Below are 23354 nucleotides of genomic sequence, written 5' to 3' on the forward strand. Positions count from 1 at the left end.
TTCTGCGATTAGCCTACACGCAAACGGAACACACCATCTAGTCTGAGCAGTGAAGGCATGAGGATTAGGCCTAGCCATCCACCATCAAGTATTCTCTTGGAAGCGTCATACACCCTGACAAGTTATTATCTCATTGAAAGTGGCATATTTGGACTTTAATGACAACTTGATGCGCGTACTCAATGGATGGTAGTAGCCAGGAATGTTGATCCGTAGCCAAAAGCTGTGTGGTTTTGACTTGCAAGACAAGAGACGCTTGGAGCGCCCTTGTGAAAATGCTGGGGTGTGATTGGTGGACGAAGCGGTGCGCTTGACAAGCGAAGGGGCTGGGTAGCAGCAGCAGCGGACTCGAGGCAAGAAAGGAAGGAGAAACCAATCGAAGCAGGATTGCCGTGACAGCTACGCTTTTTCAACAACATAGAAACAAATCCAGTGTTTTCAGACCATGTCTTTTTAGACCAAGGTGCGCTTTAAATTGCATTTGGGAGCGTGTTGGTTAATTATGCGTGAGAATTATCGCTCCCCACCTATGCTGCTTGACCCGGGGGTGTATTCATTACGCCGTGTGTTGCAAAACGTTTTGCTACACAAACCGTTTACTCCAAACGCTGTTGACTTTTGTTTTGTTCTTAAACGAAAATTGTAGTTCAGTGGTGTCTCTCTTCAAAAATAAATACGCGGCTGGAAGAAATTGTAACGCCGCGGAATTCACGCCACTTGAGAGCATAGAATAGTCAGTCAACAGATTGAAGAGCGTTCGGAGCCGTTGCTGTTGCTAAACGTTTTGCGATAGAATCGACGTAATGAATACACCCTCGACCAGCCGCTCTCCTGTCGGCTGGCTATCATCTGAATCTGTTAGTGGCTTTGGGTGTCTGACTACTTACTCTTCGTGGTATGTAGCTACCAGCTAACATGGGCTGCTAGCTAGATAGATAGATAGCAAATGTCTCAGACATAGCTTGTGTTGGCGTTTATTTTATAACATAGGACAAGAACAGCTTGGGGTGAAGTAGCTAGCTAGTTATCTAGCAGTTAGCTAGCTAATTTGCTGGGTTTGAACCCCACCCATAGCTGCAGTGCCTAGCTTCATAGCTAGCTAGGTAGTTATAGATTGTAAATATGTGTTTATTGGAACCCTTCCGTACAAGTAGCTCATCCGTTGTTTAGGTGATACGCATAGTGTATTTGCTGCTAAATTGTTGCCGTCATTGTCACCAGCAGTGCATCTGGCATGATCTGCATGCAGCTTGGTTGTTCTTTTTCTCTTCTGAATGGCCTGTTCTGTTGATTGCCAGATATCTAACCATGTTCTTTGTTGACCGCACCAAGGTCTATTTAAAAGCAGAATGATGTAAAGTTAGCATCCGTATGTTTTGAGCAACCACTTGCTTGGACACCCTGTCAACAATGCAGGTTGCAGTGTAACACCAATATAGGCTAACTAGCTATGTCAATAGTCATGCTAACACCCCATCATAATAAATAAAAATGGAACCTTTTATTTAACTAGGCAAGTCAGTTAAGAATAAATTCTTATTTACAATGACGGCCTACCGGGGAACAGTACCGTGTTCAGGGGCAGAACGAAACCCTTTCGGTTACTGGCCCAATGCTCTAGCCACTAGGCTACCTGCCGCCCCAAATTAAATGAACATCAAAGCAATTCTAGTCCATAATGTGTTACTGTTTGTTACTACTTAATTAGCAGCACAGCTGTGTGTGTGATTGGATTAACTCTCTACTGCAGACTTTGTACTGACACTGTCCTGCTGTTACAGTAGTCAGGGAGTTGGGGCTTGATTCCATTAGGCACAACTGAGGCTTTTGTCATTTTGTCCACATTAAGTAAGTGCGCAGAGAAGTACCTATATTTCCTGTGCTTGTTTGCAGGAAGGAATGGAAATGAATTATGCTAGACTTTTTGAAAGCCTATTCAAAAAGAAAGGTCAGTTGTAACAATTGTTGGCCAAGCAAAAATATTGTGAACAAAAAAATAATTGGTTGAACAGTGTGGCAATAAAGTGACATTGTTACATTAGAAATTAATTGTTTACCAGACAGCTGGGTCAGATGAAAATATCAGTTTTTCACAGATATAGTATCTTCAACCTAGCTTCCTTTTCCTTTAAAAACCGGATGTTGGGACCTGTTCAGAGGTTTCTTTATGCCCGCCTTTCTAGGATCACCAAGAGAGCCTCCGTTTGTGGTTTGTATACTCACTCTGAGTTTTGTTGCTGGTCTACGTGTGTGTGGGTGTGTGTCAGCCCGCCGTCACCATGACAGCAGAGGAGATCATCAATGTGAAGGAGGTGGAGATCATCAAGGTGATCCTGGACTTCCTCAACTCCAGGAAACTTCACATCAGCATGCTGGCCCTGGAGAAAGAGAGCGGAGTCATCAACGGACTCTATTCTGACGACATGCTGTTCCTCAGGTACACCTGGGTCATATTCAATAGGCACCAACAAAAACAAACACAAGATTAAAACAGGGAGGGACTACATGGATTTATCCAACAAGGAACTTTTCAGTTGCAAAATGTTTTGCTACGGTGTGCCCTAGTAAATATGACCCTGACATTACTGTTTGGGTCTTACTACATGGCTAGGTTTGGAATGACAAAGGTCTGGCTCGCCCATAGCATATCAGGACACCTCCATAAGTGTTTGCTGCAATACAACAGTTGACAGACTAATTAGACAAAATTCCTGCTGTTCAGCATTTTCATCAACTTCATGCAGGTTATTTTTCAGTCGCATATGAATAGATCACTGGTTGCCAAACTAATGTTGAAACACTAACAATGTTCAGAAAGTGTAGCATCATTTCCTTTGTTTTTCCAATAATGATCTAGACCTCTTCTATGCTGGATTGGAGTGGACATTTGAATGTCAGCCAGCAGTGGAGACCTCTTCTATGCTGGATTGGAGTGGACATTTGAATGTCAGCCAGCAGTGTAGACCTCTTTGGCATTCCACTCAGTTTGGTGTGTGAAATGCCTGATGGGATTGGAGTTGGACCCCTTTCACACAGAGGGCCCCACTGTTACCTGGTGACCATTCACTGCCTGTCTTTCATCTGCCAATAAAAAAACAATCTGTTCTGCTACCGTAAGACACGGCATAGCAGGGAAGTCGAATAGAGAACCCTTTGTTTATTTTTGTTCTGTTGTTCTGAAATTATCTGGTTAGTGTGAATAGGCTCAGAGCACTCTAATGGGTGTCGCGATACCCGTTAGTATCGTGGCAAGGAAACGAAACACAAAGCAGATTTAACCTCTTTAGGAAAACAGCCTTAATTTTGGAAACAAACATCAATATGTTGTCATCCAGAGTCACATGCATTTATTTTCCAGGCTATAGCACACAATATACAGCAGGCTTTTAAAGGACCAAAGAGTTTGGTCTGCTTTGTGTTTTCATTTTTGCCATGGAAAAAACTTTGCGATGCTGGTATCAACCCGGCCCTATAACTGACTTGTTTGTGCATTGTTTATCTCTGTCCAGACAGCTGGTGTTGGATGGGCAGTGGGACGAAGTGCTCCAGTTCATTCAGCCGTTGGAGTGCATGGACACGTTTGACAGGAAAAGGTGAGGCATTGATACAACACTAAATTCTGTGGTCGGAAATGAATGTACGTAGTCTGACTATGCCTGACCATTTCTGCAGTTAGCAATGCTATTATTGCCTTGTCAAACAACAACAACACGTTAGGAAACTGACACCCAGGCTAGAATGTTCAGGCAGATACTGGGCTTGAATTACTTTACTGACACATGCATATACTGTAGGATGAGACAACCCAGCACTGGGGCTATATTGTTGTGTTGTGCTGTCATAGGTTCCGTTACATCGTCCTGAAGCAGAAGTTTCTGGAGGCCCTGTGTGTGAACAACGCCATGTCTGCTGAGGACGAGCCACAGCATGTGAGTCAACAGACAAAGAATAGCCCCCCCACCCCACACACACACACACACTTTGTTCTAGTGTCTGTCTCTGCCCTCACATTTTCCATCTCCCTGTCTTTGTTTGTCTGTTTCCTTTCCTCTGTCTTCTTCTGAATGAGCAAACAAATGAGCAATGAATCCTGAAACAGTCCCTCTTTATTTTTCCATCTAATTATTTTCTATTTCTCGCTGCTTCTTTTTCTCCTAGCCCACACACATTCATTGAGCTTTCTCTACCCATCGTCCTATATTAGCTTAGTCACAGACAGTGTAGATGTGAATCCAGCTTGTGTAGCCTGGCTGGATTAGTCTGGGCTCCTCAAGCCAGCTGTGTCTGTGTGTATAAGTGTGTTAGGTTGTCAGCCCAGCTCTTCATGAGTTAGTGTGTAACTGTGTGTGACATATGAGTCAGATTTAGGTCTAGGTTAGATCTCGTGAACATCTCTTTTGCACAATGATTGAAAGCAGTTCAAAGCAACATGGACATTATCTTATTTCTGAAATTTCTCCTTGGACATGATAAAGATCTAAGCCCTTCTACCCTGACATTTAGAATCTAAGGGTGGGTTGCACCAACATGGTTTAAATTAATCTAGGTTTTAAAGTGAAAATTCAATTTAGATTAGAGGAATGATTTAATTGAACTAGGATTAATTTAAAACTAGGTTTAACATTTGGGGCAACAAGATTAATAGATAAACCTTGATTTAACCCAGTTTAAGAGAGAATCCATGTTGGTGCAACCCAACCTAAGCCTTAGAGAGATGAATAGATAAACCTTGATTTAACCCAGTTTAAGAGATAATCCATGTTGGTGCAACCCAACCTAAACCTTAGAGAGATGACTAGATACACCTTGATTTAACCCAGTTTAAGAGATAATCCATGTTGGTGCAACCCAACCTAAGCCTTAGAGAGATGACTAGATACACCTTGATTTAACCCAGTTTAAGAGATAATCCATGTTGGTGCAACCCAACCTAAGCCTTAGAGAGATGAATAGATAAACCTTGATTTAACCCAGTTTAAGAGATAATCCATGTTGGTGCAACCCAACCTAAACCTTAGAGAGCGATAACAGGTAGCTGCTTTTTCTACAGGATCTACAGACATTCTGGGTTTATATGTTCAAAACATAATTTTTCATCCCTCCTCTGTCTCTGAGGGAATGTTGAGTCTGATGGGAATGGTAGCGCTACATTGCCTCTAGAAATGAATAAATATGATAAAAGCCAGTTTTTTAAATTGCAAACCTTCTAGACTGTATCGAAGTCCTGAGCTTAACATGAGTGAATCTGATGTGGCCCAAAATCCACTCTTTCTTTCTCTCTCTCCCCCTCTACCGCTCTCTCCTCTCTTCATCCCTCTCTCCCTCAGTTGGAGTTCACCATGCAGGAGGCAGTGAAGTGTCTTCATGCTCTGGAGGAGGTCTGTCCCTCTAAAGATGACTACAGCAAGCTATGTCTGCTCCTCACCCTGCCTCGTCTCACCAACCACGCTGAGTTCAAGGCATGACACATTTTTATATTTATGGCATACTATATCATCTTATAATAATATATATGATTATTGTTATATGGCATCTGACCTTATGATTCGTACTGTTATTCTAGCACAGTGATTGATTCTACGACTTACTTTTAAGAAGGTTTGGTAACAGTTTACTGAAAGCATTACTCATCTCATATATATATATATATATATATACTGTATTCTATTCTACTGCATCTTAGTCACTTAATGTTCACATATCTGGCATTACTCATCTCATATGTATATACTGTATTCTATTCCACTGTACCTTAGTCACTTAATGTTCACATATCTGGTATTACTCATCTCATATGTATATACTGTATTCTATTCTACTGTATCTTAGTCACTTAATGTTCACATATCTGGCATTACTCATCTCATATATATACAGTGCCTTGCGAAAGTATTCGGCCCCCTTGAACTTTGCGACCTTTTGCCACATTTCAGGCTTCAAACATAAAGATATAAAACTGTATTTTTTTGTGAATAATCAACAACAAGTGGGACACAATCATGAAGTGGAACAACATTTATTGGATATTTCAAACTTTTTTAACAAATCAAAAACTGAAAAATTGGGCGTGCAAAATTATTCAGCCCCCTTAAGTTAATACTTTGTAGCGCCACCTTTTGCTGCGATTACAGCTGTAAGTTGCTTGGGGTATGTCTATCAGTTTTGCACATCGAGAGACTGACATTTTTTCCCATTCCTCCTTGCAAAACAGCTCGAGCTCAGTGAGGTTGGATGGAGAGCATTTGTGAACAGCAGTTTTCAGTTCTTTCCACAGATTCTCGATTGGATTCAGGTCTGGACTTTGACTTGGCCATTCTAACACCTGGATATGTTTATTTTTGAACCATTCCATTGTAGATTTTGCTTTATGTTTTGGATTATTGTCTTGTTGGAAGACAAATCTCCGTCCCAGTCTCAGGTCTTTTGCAGACTCCATCAGGTTTTCTTCCAGAATGGTCCTGTATTTGGCTCCATCCATCTTCCCATAAATTTTAACCATCTTCTCTGTCCCTGCTGAAGAAAAGCAGGCCCAAACCATGATGCTGCCACCACCATGTTTGACAGTGGGGATGGTGTGTTCAGCTGTGTTGCTTTTACGCCAAACATAACGTTTTGCATTGTTGCCAAAAAGTTCAATTTTGGTTTCATCTGACCAGAGCACCTTCTTCCACATGTTTGGTGTGTCTCCCAGGTGGCTTGTGGCAAACTTTAAACCACACTTTTTATGGATATTTTTAAGAAATGGCTTTCTTCTTGCCACTCTTCCATAAAGGCCAGATTTGTGCAATATACGACTGATTGTTGTCCTATGGACAGAGTCTCCCACCTCAGCTGTAGATCTCTGCAGTTCATCCAGAGTGATCATGGGCCTCTTGGCTGCATCTCTGATCAGTCTTCTCCTTGTATGAGCTGAAAGTTTAGAGGGACGGCCAGGTCTTGGTAGATTTGCAGTGGTCTGATACTCCTTCCATTTCAATATTATCGCTTGCACAGTGCTCCTTGGGATGTTTAAAGCTTGGGAAATCTTTTTGTATCCAAATCCGGCTTTAAACTTCTTCACAACAGTATCTCGGACCTGCCTGGTGTGTTCCTTGTTCTTCATGATGCTCTCTGAGCTTTTAACGGACCTCTGAGACTATCACAGTGCAGGTGCATTTATACGGAGACTTGATTACACACAGGTGGATTGTATTTATCATCATTAGTCATTTAGGTCAACATTGGATCATTCAGAGATCCTCACTGAACTTCTGGAGAGAGTTTGCTGCACTGAAAGTAAAGGGGGCTGAATAATTTTGCACGCCCAATTTTTCAGTTTTTGATTTGTTAAAAAAGTTTGAAATATCCAATAAATGTCGTTCCACTTCATGATTGTGTCCCACTTGTTGTTGATTCTTCACAAAAAAATACAGTTTTATATCTTTATGTTTGAAGCCTGAAATGTGGCAAAAGGTCGCAAAGTTCAAGGGGGCCGAATACTTTCGCAAGGCACTATATATACACTGTATTCTACTCTATTCTACTGTATCTTAGTCACTTAATGTTCACATATCTGGCATTACTCATCTCATATGTATATACTGTATTCTACTCTATTCTACTGTATCTTAGTCACTTAATGTTCACATATCTGGCATTACTCATCTCATATGTATATACTGTATTCTACTCTATTCTACTGTATCTTAGTCACTTAATGTTCACATATCTGGCATTACTCATCTCATATATATATATATACTGTATTCTACTCGATTCTACTGTATCTTAGTCACTTAATGTTCACATATCTGGTATTACTCATCTCATATGTATATACTGTATTCTATTCTACTGTATCTTAGTCACTTAATGTTCACATATCTGGCATTACTCATCTCATATGTATATACTGTATTCTACACTATTCTACGGTACCTCATTCACTTAATAATGTTCACATATCTGGCATTACTCATCTCATGTGTACAGTGGGGAGAACAAGTATTTGGTACACTGACGATTTTGCAGGTTTTCCTACTTATAAAGCATGTAGAGGTCTGTAATTTTTATCATAGGTACACATCAACTGAGAGACGGAATCTAAAACAAAAATCCAGAAAATCACATTGTATGATTTTTAAGTAATTTGCATTTTATTGAATGACATAAGTATTTGATACATCAGAAAAGTATAACTTAATATTTGGTACAGAAACCTTTGTTTGCAATTACAGAGATCATACATTTCCTGTAGTTCTTGACCAGGTTTGCACACACTGCAGCAGGGATTTTGGCCCACTCCTCCATAAAGACCTTCTTCAGATCCTTCAGGTTTCGGGGCTGTCGCTTGCAGCACTGCAGCAGGGATTTTGGCCCACTCCTCCATAAAGACCTTCTTCAGATCCTTCAGGTTTCGGGGCTGTCGCTTGCCTATTGTCCACTGGCTAGGCCACTCCAGGACCTTGAGATACTTCTTACGGAGCCACTCCTTAGTTGCCCTGGCTGTGTGTTTCGGGTCGTTGTCATGCTGGAAGACCCAGCCACGATCCATCTTCAATGCTCTTACTGAGGGAAGGAGGCTGTTGGCCAAGATCTCGCGATACATGGACCCATCCATCCTCCCCTCAATACGGTGCAGTCGTCCTGTCCCCTTTGCAGAAAAGCATCCCCAAAGAATGATGTTTCCACCTCCATGCTTCACGGTTGGGATGGTGTTCTTGGGGTTGTACTCATCCTTCTTCTTCCTCCAAACACGGCGAGTGGAGTTTAGACCAAAAAACTATACTTTTGTCTCATCAGACCACATGACTTTCTCCCATTCCTCCTCTGGATCATCCAGATGGTCATTGGCAAACTTCAGATGGGCCTGGACATGCGCTGGCTTGAGCAGGGGGACCTTGCGTGCGCTGCAGGATTTTAATCCATGACGGCGTAGTGTGTTACTAATGGTTTTCTTTGAGACTGTGGTCCCAGCTCTCTTCAGGTCATTGACCAGGTCCTGCCTTGTAGTTCTGGGCTGATCCCTCACCTTCCTCATGATCATTGATGCCACACTAGGTGAGATCTTGCATGGAGCCCCAGACCGAGGGTGATTGAACGTCATCTTGAACTTCTTCCATTTTCTAATAACTGCGCCAACAGTTGTTTCATTCTCACCAAACTGCTTGCCTATTGTCCTGTAGCTCATTCCAGCCTTGTGCAGGTCTACAATTTTATCCCTGATGTCCTTACACAGCTCCCTGGTCTTTGCCATTGTGGAGAGGTTGGAGTCTGTTTGATTGAGTGTGTGGACAGGTGTCTTTTATACAGGTAACGAGTTCAAACGGGTGCAGTTAATACATGTAATGAGTGGAGAACAGGAGGGATTCTCAAAGAAAAACTAACAGGTCATGAATTGTATGATTTTTAAGTAATTAATTTGCATTTTATTGCATGACAAGTATTTGATCACCTACCAACCAGTAAGAATTCCGGCTCTCACAGACCTGTTGATTTTTCTTTAAGAAGCCCTCCTGTTCAAGAACTACAGGAAACGTATGAACTCTGTAATTGCAAACAAAGGTTTCTGTACCAAATATTAAGTTCTGCTTTTCTGATGTATCAAATACTTATGTCATGCAATAAAATGCAAATTAATTACTTAAAAATCATACTCTCTCACAGTTGATGTGTACCTATGATAAAAATTACAGACCTCTACATGCTTTGTCAGTAGGAAAACCTGCAAAATCGGCAGTGTATCAAATACTTGTATATACTGTATTCTACACTATTCTACGGTATCGCATTCACTTAATAATGTTTACATATCTGGCATTACTCATCTCATATGTATATACTGTATTCTATACTATTCTACGGTATCTTAGTCACTTAATGTTCACATATCTGACATTACTCATCTCATATGTATATACTGTATTCTACACTATTCTACGGTACCTCATTCACTTAATAATGTTTACATATCTGGCATTACTCATCATATGTATATTCTGTATTCTCTACTATTCTACTGTATCTTAGTCCGTTCCACTCTGACATCGCTCGTCCATATGTATAGTCTTAATTCATTCCTACTTAGATTTGTGTATTGGGTATATGTTGTGTAATTTTGTTAGATATTCCTAGTTAGATATTACTGCACTGTCGGAGCTAGAAGCTCAAGCATTTCGCCACACCCGCAATAACATCTGCTAATCACGTGTACGTGACCAATAAACTTTGATTTGAAAAGGCAGTATTACATTGTTCATTGTTCTAAGCATGTATGAGCCCTTGTGGTTTATTATTCTCTCATAATGTTTGGGTTTTAGCTAATTGACTAAACAGTATAATGTTTCCCCTCCAGGACTGGAACCCCAGCACGGCGCGGGTGCACTGTTTTGAAGAGGCGTGCACCATGGTAGCAGAGTTCATCCCTGCAGACAGGAAGCTGAGCGAAGCTGGGTTCAGGGCCTCAGGGAACCGCCTCTTCCAGCTCCTCATTAAAGGAGTTCTGTATGAGTGCTGCGTCGAGTTCTGCCAGGTACTTACAAAGTACCTATACCATTCTATCGATCACTTGATATTACTGTTTTAGTTTAATATGATGTTGTGATTTCATTGCTTGCTTGATTATATTAATTAACCATTGATTCATGCCATGCTTAATTGGCTGATAGATTGATGGATTGACTACCTCTGTCTCCAGAGCAAGGCGACAGGCGAGGAGATCACGGAGGGCGAGGTGCTCCTGGGGGTGGACATGCTGTGTGGGAACGGCTGTGACGACCTGGACCTGTCCTTACTGTCCTGGATGCAGAACCTGTCCCACAGCGTCTTCTCCTGCGCCTTCGAGCAGAAGCTGCTCCAGATCCATGTGGACCGCCTGGTCAAGCCCGCCAAGGCCGGCTACGCAGACCTGCTCACCCCGCTAATCAGCAAGCTGTCCCCCTACCCCTCCTCGCCCCTCCGCCGCCCCCAGTCCGCCGATGCCTACATGTCCCGCTCCCTGAACCCGGCCCTGGACGGGCTGTCCTATGGTCTGTCTGGCCAGGAGAAGAGGGGCCCAGGGGGGGACATGGCGGGGGGGAAGGGGGTGTCCCCCATGTCTCATTCCTTCGCTAACTACCACACGGGGGGCCAGAGTCTGAGCAGGAGTCTGATGCTGGAGAGCTCCGACTGCCACAGCATCTTTGAGGAGTCGCCTGAGAGGTGAGAGGAGGATGGGTTGGATTCATGTAGTGCTTTTCAATATGGAGGCGTAAAAGAGTTTTCCATTGTAAGTGGGGAATTTAACTCATCTACCATTAATATGGAGTACCCACCTGGGTGATGCGCTCTACCTAGTCATTTTCCCCTCTAGAATAATCCCCAACCATTGGCTAAGTAGGCCAAGTAATTACATGAATTAACCTGTTTGATTTAGCCTAGACACTGGAGTAGACTGTTGATTAGCCTGCGTGGTAGAAAACACTTGAGACTCTACTGTTGAAGGAGAAGCTCAGTGATTATCTTTAAGTTTTCTACTGCTCAATAACACCCACTTATGTGGACGCCGTGACAGTAGGGCGTAGCTGAGTGACAGTAGGGATGATCTGAGTTGTGTCTGGTACATCTGTTTGTACTCTGCAACCCTCTCTCTGCACTTGCATTTCACTGCACCGTTTAGACCTGCTGTATCCTGTGCTCGTGATGAATACACTTGGATTTGATTTTATGTCTTGCTAACTTCATTGCTGTGATTGGTTTTGGCAAGAAAGCACAAACACATGTGGGGCTCAAATCAAATGTTATTTGTAACATGCGGGGGGCAGTGCAAATAGTCTGGGTAGCCATTTGATTAGATGTTCATGAGTCTTATGGCTTGAGGGTAGAAGCTGTTTAGAATCCTCTTGGTCCTAGACTTGGCGCTCCGGTACTGCTTACCATGCGGTAGCAGAGAGAACAGTCTATGACTAGGGTGGCTGGAGTCTTTGACAATGTTTAGGTCCTTCCTCTGACACTGCCTGGTATAGAGGTCCTGGATGGCAAAAAGCTTGGCCCCAGTGATGTACTGGGAGGTACGCACTGCACTCTGTAGTGCCTTGCGGTCGGAGGCCGAGCAGTTGCCATACCAGGCAATGATGCATCCCGTCAGGATGCTCTTGATGGTGCAGCTGTAGAACCTTTTAAGGATCTGAGGACCCATGACAAATCTTTTCAGTCTCCTGAGGGGAAATAGGTTTTGTTGTGCCCTCTTCAGGACTGTCTTGGTGTGTTTGGACCATGTTAGTTTGTTGGTGATGTGGACGCCAAGGAACTACAGCCCACTACAGCCCAGTCGATGAGAATGGGGGTGTGCTCGGTCCTCCATTTGTCTGTAGTCCACAATCATCTCCTTTGTCTTGATCACGTTGAGGGAGATGTTGTTGTCCTGGCACAACCCAGTCAGGTCTCTGACCTCCTCCCAATATGCTGTCTTGTTGGTGATCATACACTGTTGTGTCATCGGCAAACTTAATGATGGTGTTGGAGTCATGCCTGGCTGTGTAGTCATGGGTGAACAGGGAGTACAGGAGGGGACTGAGCACGCACCCCTGAGGGGCCCCTGTGTTGAGGATCAGCGTGGCAGATGTGTTGTTACCTACCCAGTTGCAGAGGGAGGTGTTTAGTCCCATGGTCCTTAGCTTATTGATGAGCTTTGAGGGCACTACGGTGTTGAACGCTGAGCTGTAGTCAATGAATAGCATTCCTCACATAGGTGTTCCTTTTGTCCAGGTGGGAAAGGGCAGTGTGGAGTGCAATAGAGATTGCATCATCTGTGGATCTGTTGGGGCGGTATGCACATTTGAGTGGGTCTTGCACCACTAGGAGTGCCGCCTCTTTATGAGCGTTTTCCTGTTTGCTTATGGCGGTATACAGCTCATTGAGTGCGGTTTTAGTGGTGGAATGTGTCTACATACCACCACTAAAACCGCACTCAATGAGCTGTATACGAAAAATACAGAAACTCTCTAGGTAGATAGTGTGGTCTACAGCTTATCATGAGATACTCTGCCTCAGGTGAGCAAAACCTCAAGACTTCCTTAGATATCGTGCACCAGCTGTTGTTTACAAATATACATAGACCGCCACCCCTTGTCTTACCAGAGGCTAGTCCATAGAGCAGATGTTAATCTCTCTGGTTCTTCTTCCTAGCTCCAGGACGGACACGCCCGTAGATAAGATGATGAGTTCGGGCACCCTGCGCCCTGACTCCGCCCCTGGAGAGGACGCCCCATCACCAGGCTCTGCAGAGAGGAACGAGGTAAAACACCTGATGGAGGAAGATGAGATGTAACCACGTCTGTCTTGCAAAATATACAGATTTCTAGAAAATACATTTGAAGTCGGAAGTTTACATACACTTAGGTTGGCGTCATTAACTTGTTTTTCAACCCCTCCACAAATTTCTTGTTAACAAACTATAGTTTTGGCAAGTTGGTTAAGACATCTACTTTGTGCAGGACACAAGTCATTTTTTCCAACAATTGTTTACAGACAGATTATTTCACTTAAAATTCACGGTATCACAATTCTAGTGGGTCAGAAGTTTACATACACTAAGTTGACTGTGCCTTTAAGCAGCTTGGAAAATTCCAGAAAATAATGTCATGGCTTTAGAAGTTTCTGATAGGCTAATTGACATCATTTGAGTCAATTGGAGGTGTACCTGTGGATGTATTTCAAGGCTTACCTTCAAACTCAGTGCCTCTTTGCTTGACATCATGGGAAAATCGAAAGAAATCAGCCAAGACCCCAGAAAAAGAATTGTAGACCTCCACAAGTCTGGTTCACCCTTGGGAGCAATTTCCAAATGCCTGAAGGTACCACGTTAATCTGTACAAACAATAGTATGCAAGTATAAACACCATGGGACCACGCAACCGTCATACCTCTCAGGAAGGCAACGCTTTCTGTCTCCTAGAGATGAACGTACTTTGGTGCGAAAAGTGCAAATCAATTCCAGAACAGCAGCAAAGGACCTTGTGAAGATGCTGGAGGAAACAGGTACAAAAGTATCTATATCCACAGTAAAACGAGTCCTATATCGACATAACCTGAAAGGCCGCTCAGCAAGGAAAAAGCCACTGCTCCAAAACCACCATAAAAAAGCCAGACTACGGTTTGCAACTGCACATGGGGACAAAGATCGTACTTTTTGGAGAAATGTCCTCTGGTCTGATGAAACAAAAATAGAACTGTTTGGCCATAATGACCATCGTTATGTTTGGAAGAAAAAGGGGGAGGCTTGCAAGCCGAAGAACACCATCCCAACCGTGAAGCACGGGGGTGGCAGCATCATGTTGTGGGGGGTGCTTTGCTGCAGGAGGGACTGGTGCACTTCACAAAATAGATGGCATCATGAGGGAGTAAAATTTTGTATATTGAAGCAACATCTCAAGACATCAATCAGGAAGTTAAAGCTTGGTCGCAAATCGGTCTTCCAAATGGACAATGACCCCAAGCATACTTCCAAAGTTGTGGCAAAATGGCTTAAGGACAACAAAGTCAAGGTATTGGAGTGGCCATCACAAAGCCCTGACCTCAATTCTATCCTATGGGCAGAACTGAAAAAGCGTGTGCGAGCAAGGAGGCCTACAAACCTGACTCAGTTACCCCAGCTCTGTCAGGAGGAATGGGCCAGAATTCACCCAACTTATTGTGGGAAGCTTGTGGAAGGCTACCCAAAACATTTGACCCAAGTTAAACCATTTAAAGGCAATGCCAAATACTAATTGAGTGTCATATAAACTTCTGTGATGAAAGAAATAAAAGCTGAAATAAATAATTATCTCTACTATTATTCCCATTTGACATTCTTAAAATAAAGTGGTGATCCTAACTGACCTAAGACAAGTCATTTTTACTAGGACTAAATGTCAGGAATTGTGAAACTGAGTTTAAATGTATTTGGCTAAAGTGTATGATATCTTCCGACTTCAACTGTAAGTGCATGAGATGGAAACCATTTTTACCCAGTTCCAACAAACTCTGGAGTCATCTTCTCTGCTGATGTGTATGGGTTGTGGATTGTGGAGAGGATTACTTGCAAAGATGGTGGCCTTCTCCCTCAGTCTAAATATAGGCCGGACTTAGAGTTGAATGTGTGTGGTGTGTATGAGACTCACTGAGTCATCGACCTTCTGGGGCTTACAGGGCCTGAATTACAGCCAAGAGACATGTCACCTGCCCTGCTCTCTCTTTCTGTGTGTGTGTGTGTGTGTGTGTGTGTGTGTGTGTGTGTCTGGCGCGCACACACACACGAGTTACAGTACAGCCGAAAGGACACTAGTCCCCTGACTCCACTCCAACTCTAGGCTTCGAAGAGATGAGACTGTGTGAATTAACAGCCCTGCTCAGCCATGTCACCTGGGAGACTGATCAACAGACTGTGTGATTTCACCTTCAGATGAGACTCTGGTTTGTGGGTCCCTCTGCCAACTTGTGTGTGTGGTTATTGGATTTCACACTGGCTGTGGTCCCTGTGTCAACGAGGGTGAGAGATGGCAATGCATGTCATGAACGGCTCATTTCTTCCAACCCTCTCTCTCTTTCCCTCTGCATCTCCCTCGTGTTTGGCATGCTGGCCCCTGGTCAGTGTGTAAGTTAATGCCTATCAGATGGCACTGCAGAGGGCGCAGTAAGGGAAGTTGCCTTTTCCCTCTCTCTGAAGTTACAGAGGGAAGGGGTGTGGGGTCAGTGCTGGCTTTGAATGTGAATGGCAGTATGTAAGAAGTTGGCTATACTTCAAACTATTTCTGAATTTGGTTTATTTTAGTATGGCGTGTGTGTGTGACTACTGAGAAGTTGGAAGGGTTTTACCAGCAGTGTGTGTCGGTGTATGTACGGTGCGGTGCGTTCAGAAAGTATTCAGACCCCTTGACTTTTTTCCACATGTTGTTACTTTACAGCCTTATTCTAAAATGGATTACAAAAAAATACTCAGCAATCTACACACAATACCACATAATGACAAAGTGAAAACAGGTTGTATGTGTGACGTTATGTTCACTGTGTGTCTCTTACCACCTCAGCTGCATGACTCGACAGAGAAGTTTGAGGAGTTCTACCGCCAGCGTCTGAGAGTGCAGCAGCACCTGGAACAGAAGCAGCAGCAGAGACAACTCTACCAGCAGATGCTTCTGGAGGGAGGGGTAAAACACAGTGACCAGCCAGCCCCCGGGACAGACGCCATGCAGCACAGCCTCACTGAGACGTTCCTCAACAGGTTAGAGATTGGAATGTGGACACACACACACACACACACACACCCTGACACACACAGCACAGGACTTCAGGTCCTCAACAGGTCAGTTCACCCATCACTGCACAGCACAAAGTCTGAAACCAACATAACAAACATGAGGTTGCCTTGATTTTCTGTGGTTTGATGAGTTGCCATTTCGTCCCAGACCGTGTAATGACTCTCCTGTTGGACTGCTCTATCTGTGGCAGACCACATTCTGTCAGACGTTAAATTACGTCATGTAGTTAGTAGTTCCTTCATGTGATGAATGGAATAAGGGTTGTTGCTAAACATATTGATTAAATCAAGCACGATTGCCTCAGCCATTTGCAAAAAAACTAAACTTGGCCGATTTTAGAAGACGCAGGTCCCTCCCTGTATAGCCCATGGCTTCGACCTAACACGAGGCAATGGAAAGACGCATGTTGAATCCCCAAAATTCAGGACAGTCTGGGTTCAGCGTGACACCAAAATATGGGAACATTTTGAATCTAGTTAAAGTAGGAAAGGACAAAGAAAGGTCCCAAGAGAACTGTGGAGACACTAAGGATGTCATTATGCCCTGACCTTATAAATAATGCAGGGGGGGTTAGATAGGGGGAGATCAAAAGGGCTTTGTCCTACTGATGCACACCGCAGTCTAGAAGGGAGAGCATTAGTGATGGGTCGCCCGCGAACAAACAGATATTTTTGGTGATCGCCTGGAACCGAACCGCATCTGTGAAGGCACCGTTCACGAGGCTCCCTGATTTGCATACTGCTTATTGAGCTCCAAACAGCGATGATCTGTAGATACGTTCTAAAATCATGAAGGTGGAGCAATGGGAAGAGGTGAGAGCCTCATTCTGTTCCACGCAGAATGTTTGCGGTGTGTTTAAAATTCAAAATAAAAAGCGGCCTTTTCTTTGTTGCAAGAGAGGTCATTTCGTGAGGTACAATGTATTTGAACTCAGGTATACAATCTGACAATGGTTGGCAACCTTTTTCTGCTTACATTAGAAATGTGATATTATTCAGAGTTTAGATTTTTTTCTTTTTTATTAACTACTGAACGAAGAGCCGTTTCGGAGCCAAATTAACAGCTCATTTAGATGAGCGGAGCCAAAAGATTTGGACTGCCAATCACTGGAGAGCATGGCCTGACCCTATGATGTCATCTCGACTATCGTGAAACCACAGTTCAATGAGAGAATCTAGCCTCAGCCTGGATGTGACTGTTGTATTGTCCTGTTGGACAAAACTGCTGACTAATGCTTAGAGACACACAACTTGACATACTGGTGTTTTTCTCAGTAACAGGTTGTGAAAGGGGACGTTGGTTTGTGTGTGTTGGGGGGAGGTGCTGATGGTGGTGGTGTTGCGGGTTGGTGATGATTAATGATTGGGTGTATAGTGGAGCCTGGTACCCCAGATGGAGCAGGGTGTGCCTAGGGTTTGGGCTGGGCAGGGGGAGGTTGGAGTGGAGGAAGCCACAAGGGACCCCTCATTGTCGCCCCCCGCCGCCTGCTGCTCCTCTCTGTTCTTTATGAACGGTCTTTAATGTCCTGAGCACCAGCTGCTCCTGTGGTAGCTGCTCCGTGTGTCTCTGGAGCAGAGCCAGACTCCGACTGTCATAATCCAACATATTTAACCTACTGACACTATTAAAAAGACAGAGGTGTGTCTGTCTCTGTCCTGTCCTGTGTATTAACCTGTGTGTTCTGTCTACCCAGGTCTATTCAGAAGCTGGAGGAGTTGAACGTTGGGATGGAGAGTCTAGAGGAGGATGTCCAGTCTCTGGCCCAGCAGTGCAATGGTACCGGCCCCTCTCCCGAGAACAACAATATCGGTGACCCCGTAGGCTTGACCCCTGACCCCGCCGTGACCCTGACCCCCGAGCAGGGCCAGCTCCATGGAGGAGGGGTGGTCAGCAGCACGCCGCAGCGCACCGCAGCGGGTCGGGGGGTACACCCACCGAACGAATCCCCAGTGGTCTGCCAGAGGTGAGCTACGGGTGGGTGTTTGTGTCACACACATATGTCTGTGTGGCAGGTTTGTATACATTTTGTTTGTCTTTGTGTACATACACGGAGTAATGTATTAATGTGTTGTATCTGTGTGTGGTCTAGTCCTCAAGTAGCCGGACAGCCTTCCGCATTAGACGACTCACCAGGAGCCCTAACCCGAAGTAAGGAGGTAGGTTCCTATCCCCTTGTCTTTCGTCCGTACACACACAGTCTGTCTAACCTTAGTAGAACTCTTTAGGAGTGAGAGGCATTGGGGCGGCAGGTGGTTAGAGCGTTGGGCCAGTAACCGAAAGGTTGCTGGATCGAATCCCCAAGCTGTCGTTCTGCCCCTGAACAAGGCAGTTAACTCACTGTTCCTGGTAGGCCGTTACTGTAGAATAAGATTAACTGACTTGCCTAGTTAAATACATCAAATAAAAAAATTTGTATCAATTCAGTGTATCCACTGAGGTCATGCACAGTAATCCTAGATTATGCACTGTGATGAGTGGAGATTGAATCCATCAGATTATAGTTAGACCAGCAGCGATGAAGGGTGTTCCATGTTGACATGAGCTGTTGGCTCTATTTCAGAATAATGGCATAGAAGATCAACCCAGATTACACTGGTAATTATGTTAAACCCATTGCCACTGTACATGAGCTGTTGGCTCTATTTCAGAATAATGGCATAGAAGATCAATTATATTATTGCCACTGTATATGTGCGGGCAGTTCTGTGTGTGTGAAAGACATTTATTTTTTTATAATGTTTATTTAACTAGGCAAGTCAGTTCAGAACAAATGTTTATTTACAATGACAGCCTACACCGGCCAAACCTGGATGTCTCTGGGCCCGCCCTATGGGACTCCCAATCACGTCCGGATGTGATACAGCCTGGACCTTCTTAATTCTGCTGACGGGCTAAAAAGCACTTGCCCGAGGCAAGTGGGATATCTTCGTTCTCATCCCGAATGTTTGTTTGTTTGTGTGTGTTGCAGGGGGACAACGGGGACAAGCCCAAGGCCCTGTTTGTAGCTGTGAACACCTTGGAGGACACTCAGGCAGTGCGCGCTGTAGCCTTCCACCCCACGGGGGCGCTATACGCTGTGGGCTCCAACTCTAAGACGCTACGCGTGTGTGCCTACCCAGATGCACCGCTGGACACCAGGTAACACACACACACACACACACACACAGCCTAATAACTAATAATTCCTGAAATTGTTGATATCTACTGTTTAATTCCTTTGCGAGGTATTCTGCTGTAATGAGACTTTATCTCTCTCTCTCACTCACCCCCTCCACTCCCTCAGTGGGGTGTCGGGTATGACCAAGCAGCCGGAGGTTCGTTTTAAGAGGAATAAACACCATAAAGGTTCTATCTACTGTGTGGCCTGGAGTCACTGTGGAAAGCTACTAGCCACCGGCTCCAATGACAAATACGTCAAAGTCCTGCCCTTCAGTGCCGAGACCTGCAACGCCACAGGTAAACTCAATACACAGTTTTAAATCCGTTAGAAATCCTTTCCATTCAAAGGTTGGGATCTATAACATTTAAATCCACTCTATACTCGGGTTGGGAATCTATAACATTTAAATCCACTCTATACTCGGGTTGGGATCAATTCAGTTTAAATCCTTAAATGTAATTCATCTCCTGAAATGACTGAATTAAATTGGAATTGACTCAATATACACCTGACAATGAAAGTTCCAGTTGTCTTGATTTCAGTTGGGTGCACGCTCTTTCCGTTAAAGTTTGAGTCTCTCTCTCAGGTCCAGACCTGGAGTTCAGTATGCACGACGGGACCATCAGAGACCTGGCGTTCATGGAGGGACCAGAGAGTGGAGGGGCCATCCTGATCAGCGCCGGAGCCGGAGACTGTAACATCTACACCACTGACTGTCAGAGAGGACAGGGCCTACACGCTCTCAGCGGACACACAGGTACACACACTCATTTCTACATTCCACTCATGTTCTACTTAGTTAGTCATCGTTATTCCTATATGGAAAATAAAGGCTTCTTCCATGAGAGAGACTGATGGTCCGTGTGTTTATCCTCAGGTCACGTTCTGTCTCTGTATACGTGGGGGGGGTGGATGATAGCGTCAGGCTCTCAGGACAAGACTGTGAGGTTCTGGGACCTGAGGATACCCACTTGCGTTAGAGTGGTGGGCACTGCCTTCCATGGATCAGGTTGGTACTGCTACCCTACACACCAAGAAACAGACCCACACACATTTATGAGACCTACTTATTAGTCTTTCTCCCTCTTCCCCTCCGTCTAACATTCTCTTTTTCTTTTCTTCTCTCCCCCTCTCAGGCAGTCCCGTTGCCTCGGTAGCGGTTGACCCTAGCGGTCGTCTCCTAGCGACGGGACAGGAGGACAGCGGCTGTATGCTCTATGACATCAGAGGGGGACGCGTTGTGCAGACGTACCGGCCCCACTCCAGCGACGTGCGCTCCGTTAGGTTCTCCCCCGGGGCACACTACCTGCTCACTGGTTCCTACGACACCAAGGTCATGGTCAGCAACCTGCAAGGTAAGGAAGCCCTCTAGGGAAGATCTCAATTCGTGTCCTCACTCCTCCTCGTTTCCTTCTCAATGCCCATTAGAGGAGAAGGTCACAGGGATGGGACCGCTGGCTTTTTCACCCAATGGGTTTTGAGAAGGGGACAAAAAGAGGGCACGAGGAGTGGGCTATTGAGTTATTCCCCTTGTCACTGAATAGTCTCTGATTGGTGTGTTCTTCAACTGTGTAACTGCGCGTTAGCAGTCTTACCAAAGCACAAAGAAGCTAGTGAAGTATTTCTTTGTTTAAGCTGCTACCAATGACTTGGACTCAGACGTCCAAGCATGTGTTATTTGGGCCCTTTGTACTCACAATATATTGAAATGTGTGTTTGTCTCTGTAGGTGACTTGACGAAGCCGTTGCCCCTGACTCTGGTAGGGGAGCACGGTGACAAGGTGATCCAGTGCAGGTGGCATACACACGACCTGTCCTTCCTCTCCTCCTCCGCTGACCGTACCGTCACACTCTGGACACACAACCCCTAACAGACACATACTCTTGTCCTTCCTCTCCTCCTCCGCTGACCATACCGTCACACTCTGGACACACAACCCCTAACAGACACACACTCATGTCCTTCCTCTCCTCCTCTGCTGACCGTACCGTCACACTCTGGACACACAACCCCTAACAGACACACACTCACGCAACACAACCCCTAACACACACACACGACCGGTCCTTCCTCTCCTCCTCTGACCGTACCGTCACACTCTGGACACACAACCCCTAACACACACACACACACGACCGGTCCTTCCTCTCCTCCTCTGACCGTACTGTCACACTCTGGACACACAACCCCTAACAGACACACACGACCTGTCCTTTCTCTCCTCCTCCTCTGACCGTACCGTCACACTCTGGACACACAACACCTAACAGACACACACTCACGCAACACAACCCCTAACATGCACATAGCTCGTGAACACACACAAATATAGACACACAAACACAACCCCTAAGTCACATATAGTGGACATGCATAACCCGTAATACACAACCTGGACACACACATGCACCCTTTTCCTGACACTCTTTTTCCTCTTGCAGCAAACAGGACAGTTTGTCCCTGCTGTACAATTTGGTTGTGTGGCTGTCTCTGGGTATCTTTTAGCTGTATTTAGGTTTGATTTCGTATCTTGCTCAGCTCCCCTCAACATCACTTTAGCAAATGCATCCCCTAGTTGAGTGAGTGAGTGAGTGAGTGAGTGAGTGAGTGAGTGAGTGAGTGAGTGAGTGAGTGAGTGAGTGAGTGAGTGAGTGAGTGAGTGAGTGAGTGAGTGAGTGAGTGAAATGGAGAGAGTGAAAACGTACACCAACTGACCCTTCCCTTCGCTCTATCACACCATTCCTCCACTCGCCCATGACTCTTCACATATTCATCTACAAATGATACATCTACTCCATCATGTTTTGAATAAGGAGAGGGATGTTTTGCTACAGTGCATTGTTTCATATGGTGTCTTGAGTTATCCAGTCTCCCAGTACAGAAACCCATGTGGGTCCCTCTCCATTTCAGGTCAAAAAGTTAAGTTATCTGTGAGATCTTTTCAAGAACAATTTGACATTCCTAATTAGTTTGCACAGTCAGTGTTTTTGTTACAGCGTGTGTTACTATGCTGCTATTATTTGAGAAGAAACTAAGGCAACGATGTTGCGATCTAAACTGCTGACAATATGTCAGTGTGTGACTCTACATCAGGTCCTCCTTGCCGGAGTTGAATCTGTTGCATAGGTCGATCAATTAGCTATCGGTTGCTTAGCTGTTGTCAATACTACTACTGTGGGAGTTTCCGATGCCTAACGTTACTGTGCAAGTCTGCCCACCGTATTTCTGCTTTAGGCTTTGTAAATATCGGAGACAAAAATGTGTACGTTTTTAATGCTGAATCAGTGTTTGGTGCAAAATGCTGTCTTCAGACAGTTGTTGTGGTGTTTCTTGCTATGGCTTGCCTCCAAATAAGAAAAATAAAATAGTTGTTTTATATCGACTTGGAAGGGAATAACAGATCTACTTGTTGGCTTGGCCAGCTTCAGCGTACGGTTAAGCAACACTCCCTGTGTAGTGTAGCTTTGCTTTCATCTGCAATGTTACTGGTTGCTACCTAGATGGCAGGCTCTGCCTATTTGGAAAGGGAGTAGCTTATGCACAATATCTTCTAAAATGATCAACCGTATTAAGGGTGTTTTAGTTTCTTACTTTCAGCTTCTGTATTTTGCACTTTGTCACTAGACACACCATTTAATACGGTTTCGTTTGATTTAGCAAAATGCAGGCTTGAGTTTTAGGCTTTGTTCTTTGTACAGTTTCTCATTTTAAATGAAAAGGCCAAACTAATAAATAGATGTATTTATTTATCTTTTATTATTTTTAAAATGTTCTTGTAATATAGGCATCCTTTTCTGTTGAAATGAAATTAGATAGTGGTTCCGGTATGTAGCTTTTCTAAACCTTGTTTTAAGTGACTAAGAGAAATGAATAGAGCTTATTGAAGTGTTATTGCTGCTGTGGTATCTAAATAAAATCCTCTTTGACATTTCATACTGAA

At 44.4% G+C, this 23354-nt stretch overlaps 1 protein-coding gene across 4 annotated transcripts; it reads left to right on the top strand.

Annotated features, from left to right (window-relative positions):
• wdr47a (WD repeat domain 47a) lies at positions 1–23354 on the top strand. 4 transcript variants are annotated; one of them, XM_036966842.1, is made up of 17 exons: positions 1–463; positions 2184–2437; positions 3510–3593; positions 3845–3929; positions 5328–5459; positions 10334–10510; positions 10676–11178; positions 13144–13252; positions 16023–16216; positions 17947–18216; positions 18343–18409; positions 19222–19391; positions 19537–19709; positions 20000–20170; positions 20291–20422; positions 20550–20768; positions 21142–23354. In XM_036966842.1, the coding sequence occupies exons 2-17, from the start codon at positions 2280–2282 to the stop codon at positions 21282–21284; spliced, it is 2787 nt and encodes a 928-aa protein (XP_036822737.1). In that variant the 5' UTR covers positions 1–463; positions 2184–2279; the 3' UTR covers positions 21285–23354. The 4 variants fall into 4 exon arrangements, with proteins under 4 accessions (XP_036822737.1, XP_036822735.1, XP_036822736.1 ...); XM_036966840.1 differs by having other exon boundaries at positions 2–463; positions 2268–2437; XM_036966841.1 differs by lacking the exon at positions 1–463 and adding an exon at positions 574–895 and having other exon boundaries at positions 2268–2437.

This window comes from Oncorhynchus mykiss, chromosome 28 (assembly GCF_013265735.2).
Source record: "Oncorhynchus mykiss isolate Arlee chromosome 28, USDA_OmykA_1.1, whole genome shotgun sequence".
In the NCBI taxonomy this organism is placed as follows: Eukaryota; Metazoa; Chordata; class Actinopteri; order Salmoniformes; family Salmonidae; genus Oncorhynchus; species Oncorhynchus mykiss.

Excerpts from the sequence above, each read along its gene's own strand:
- wdr47a (XM_036966838.1), top strand. The coding sequence starts at position 1,913 with ATGCTAGACTTTTTGAAAGCCTATTCAAAAAGAAAG. Across the intron at positions 2,438-3,509 it reads GACGACATGCTGTTCCTCAG|ACAGCTGGTGTTGGATGGGC; the intron begins GTACACCTGGGT and ends ATCTCTGTCCAG. Across the intron at positions 20,171-20,290 it reads CGCTCTCAGCGGACACACAG|GTCACGTTCTGTCTCTGTAT; the intron begins GTACACACACTC and ends GTTTATCCTCAG.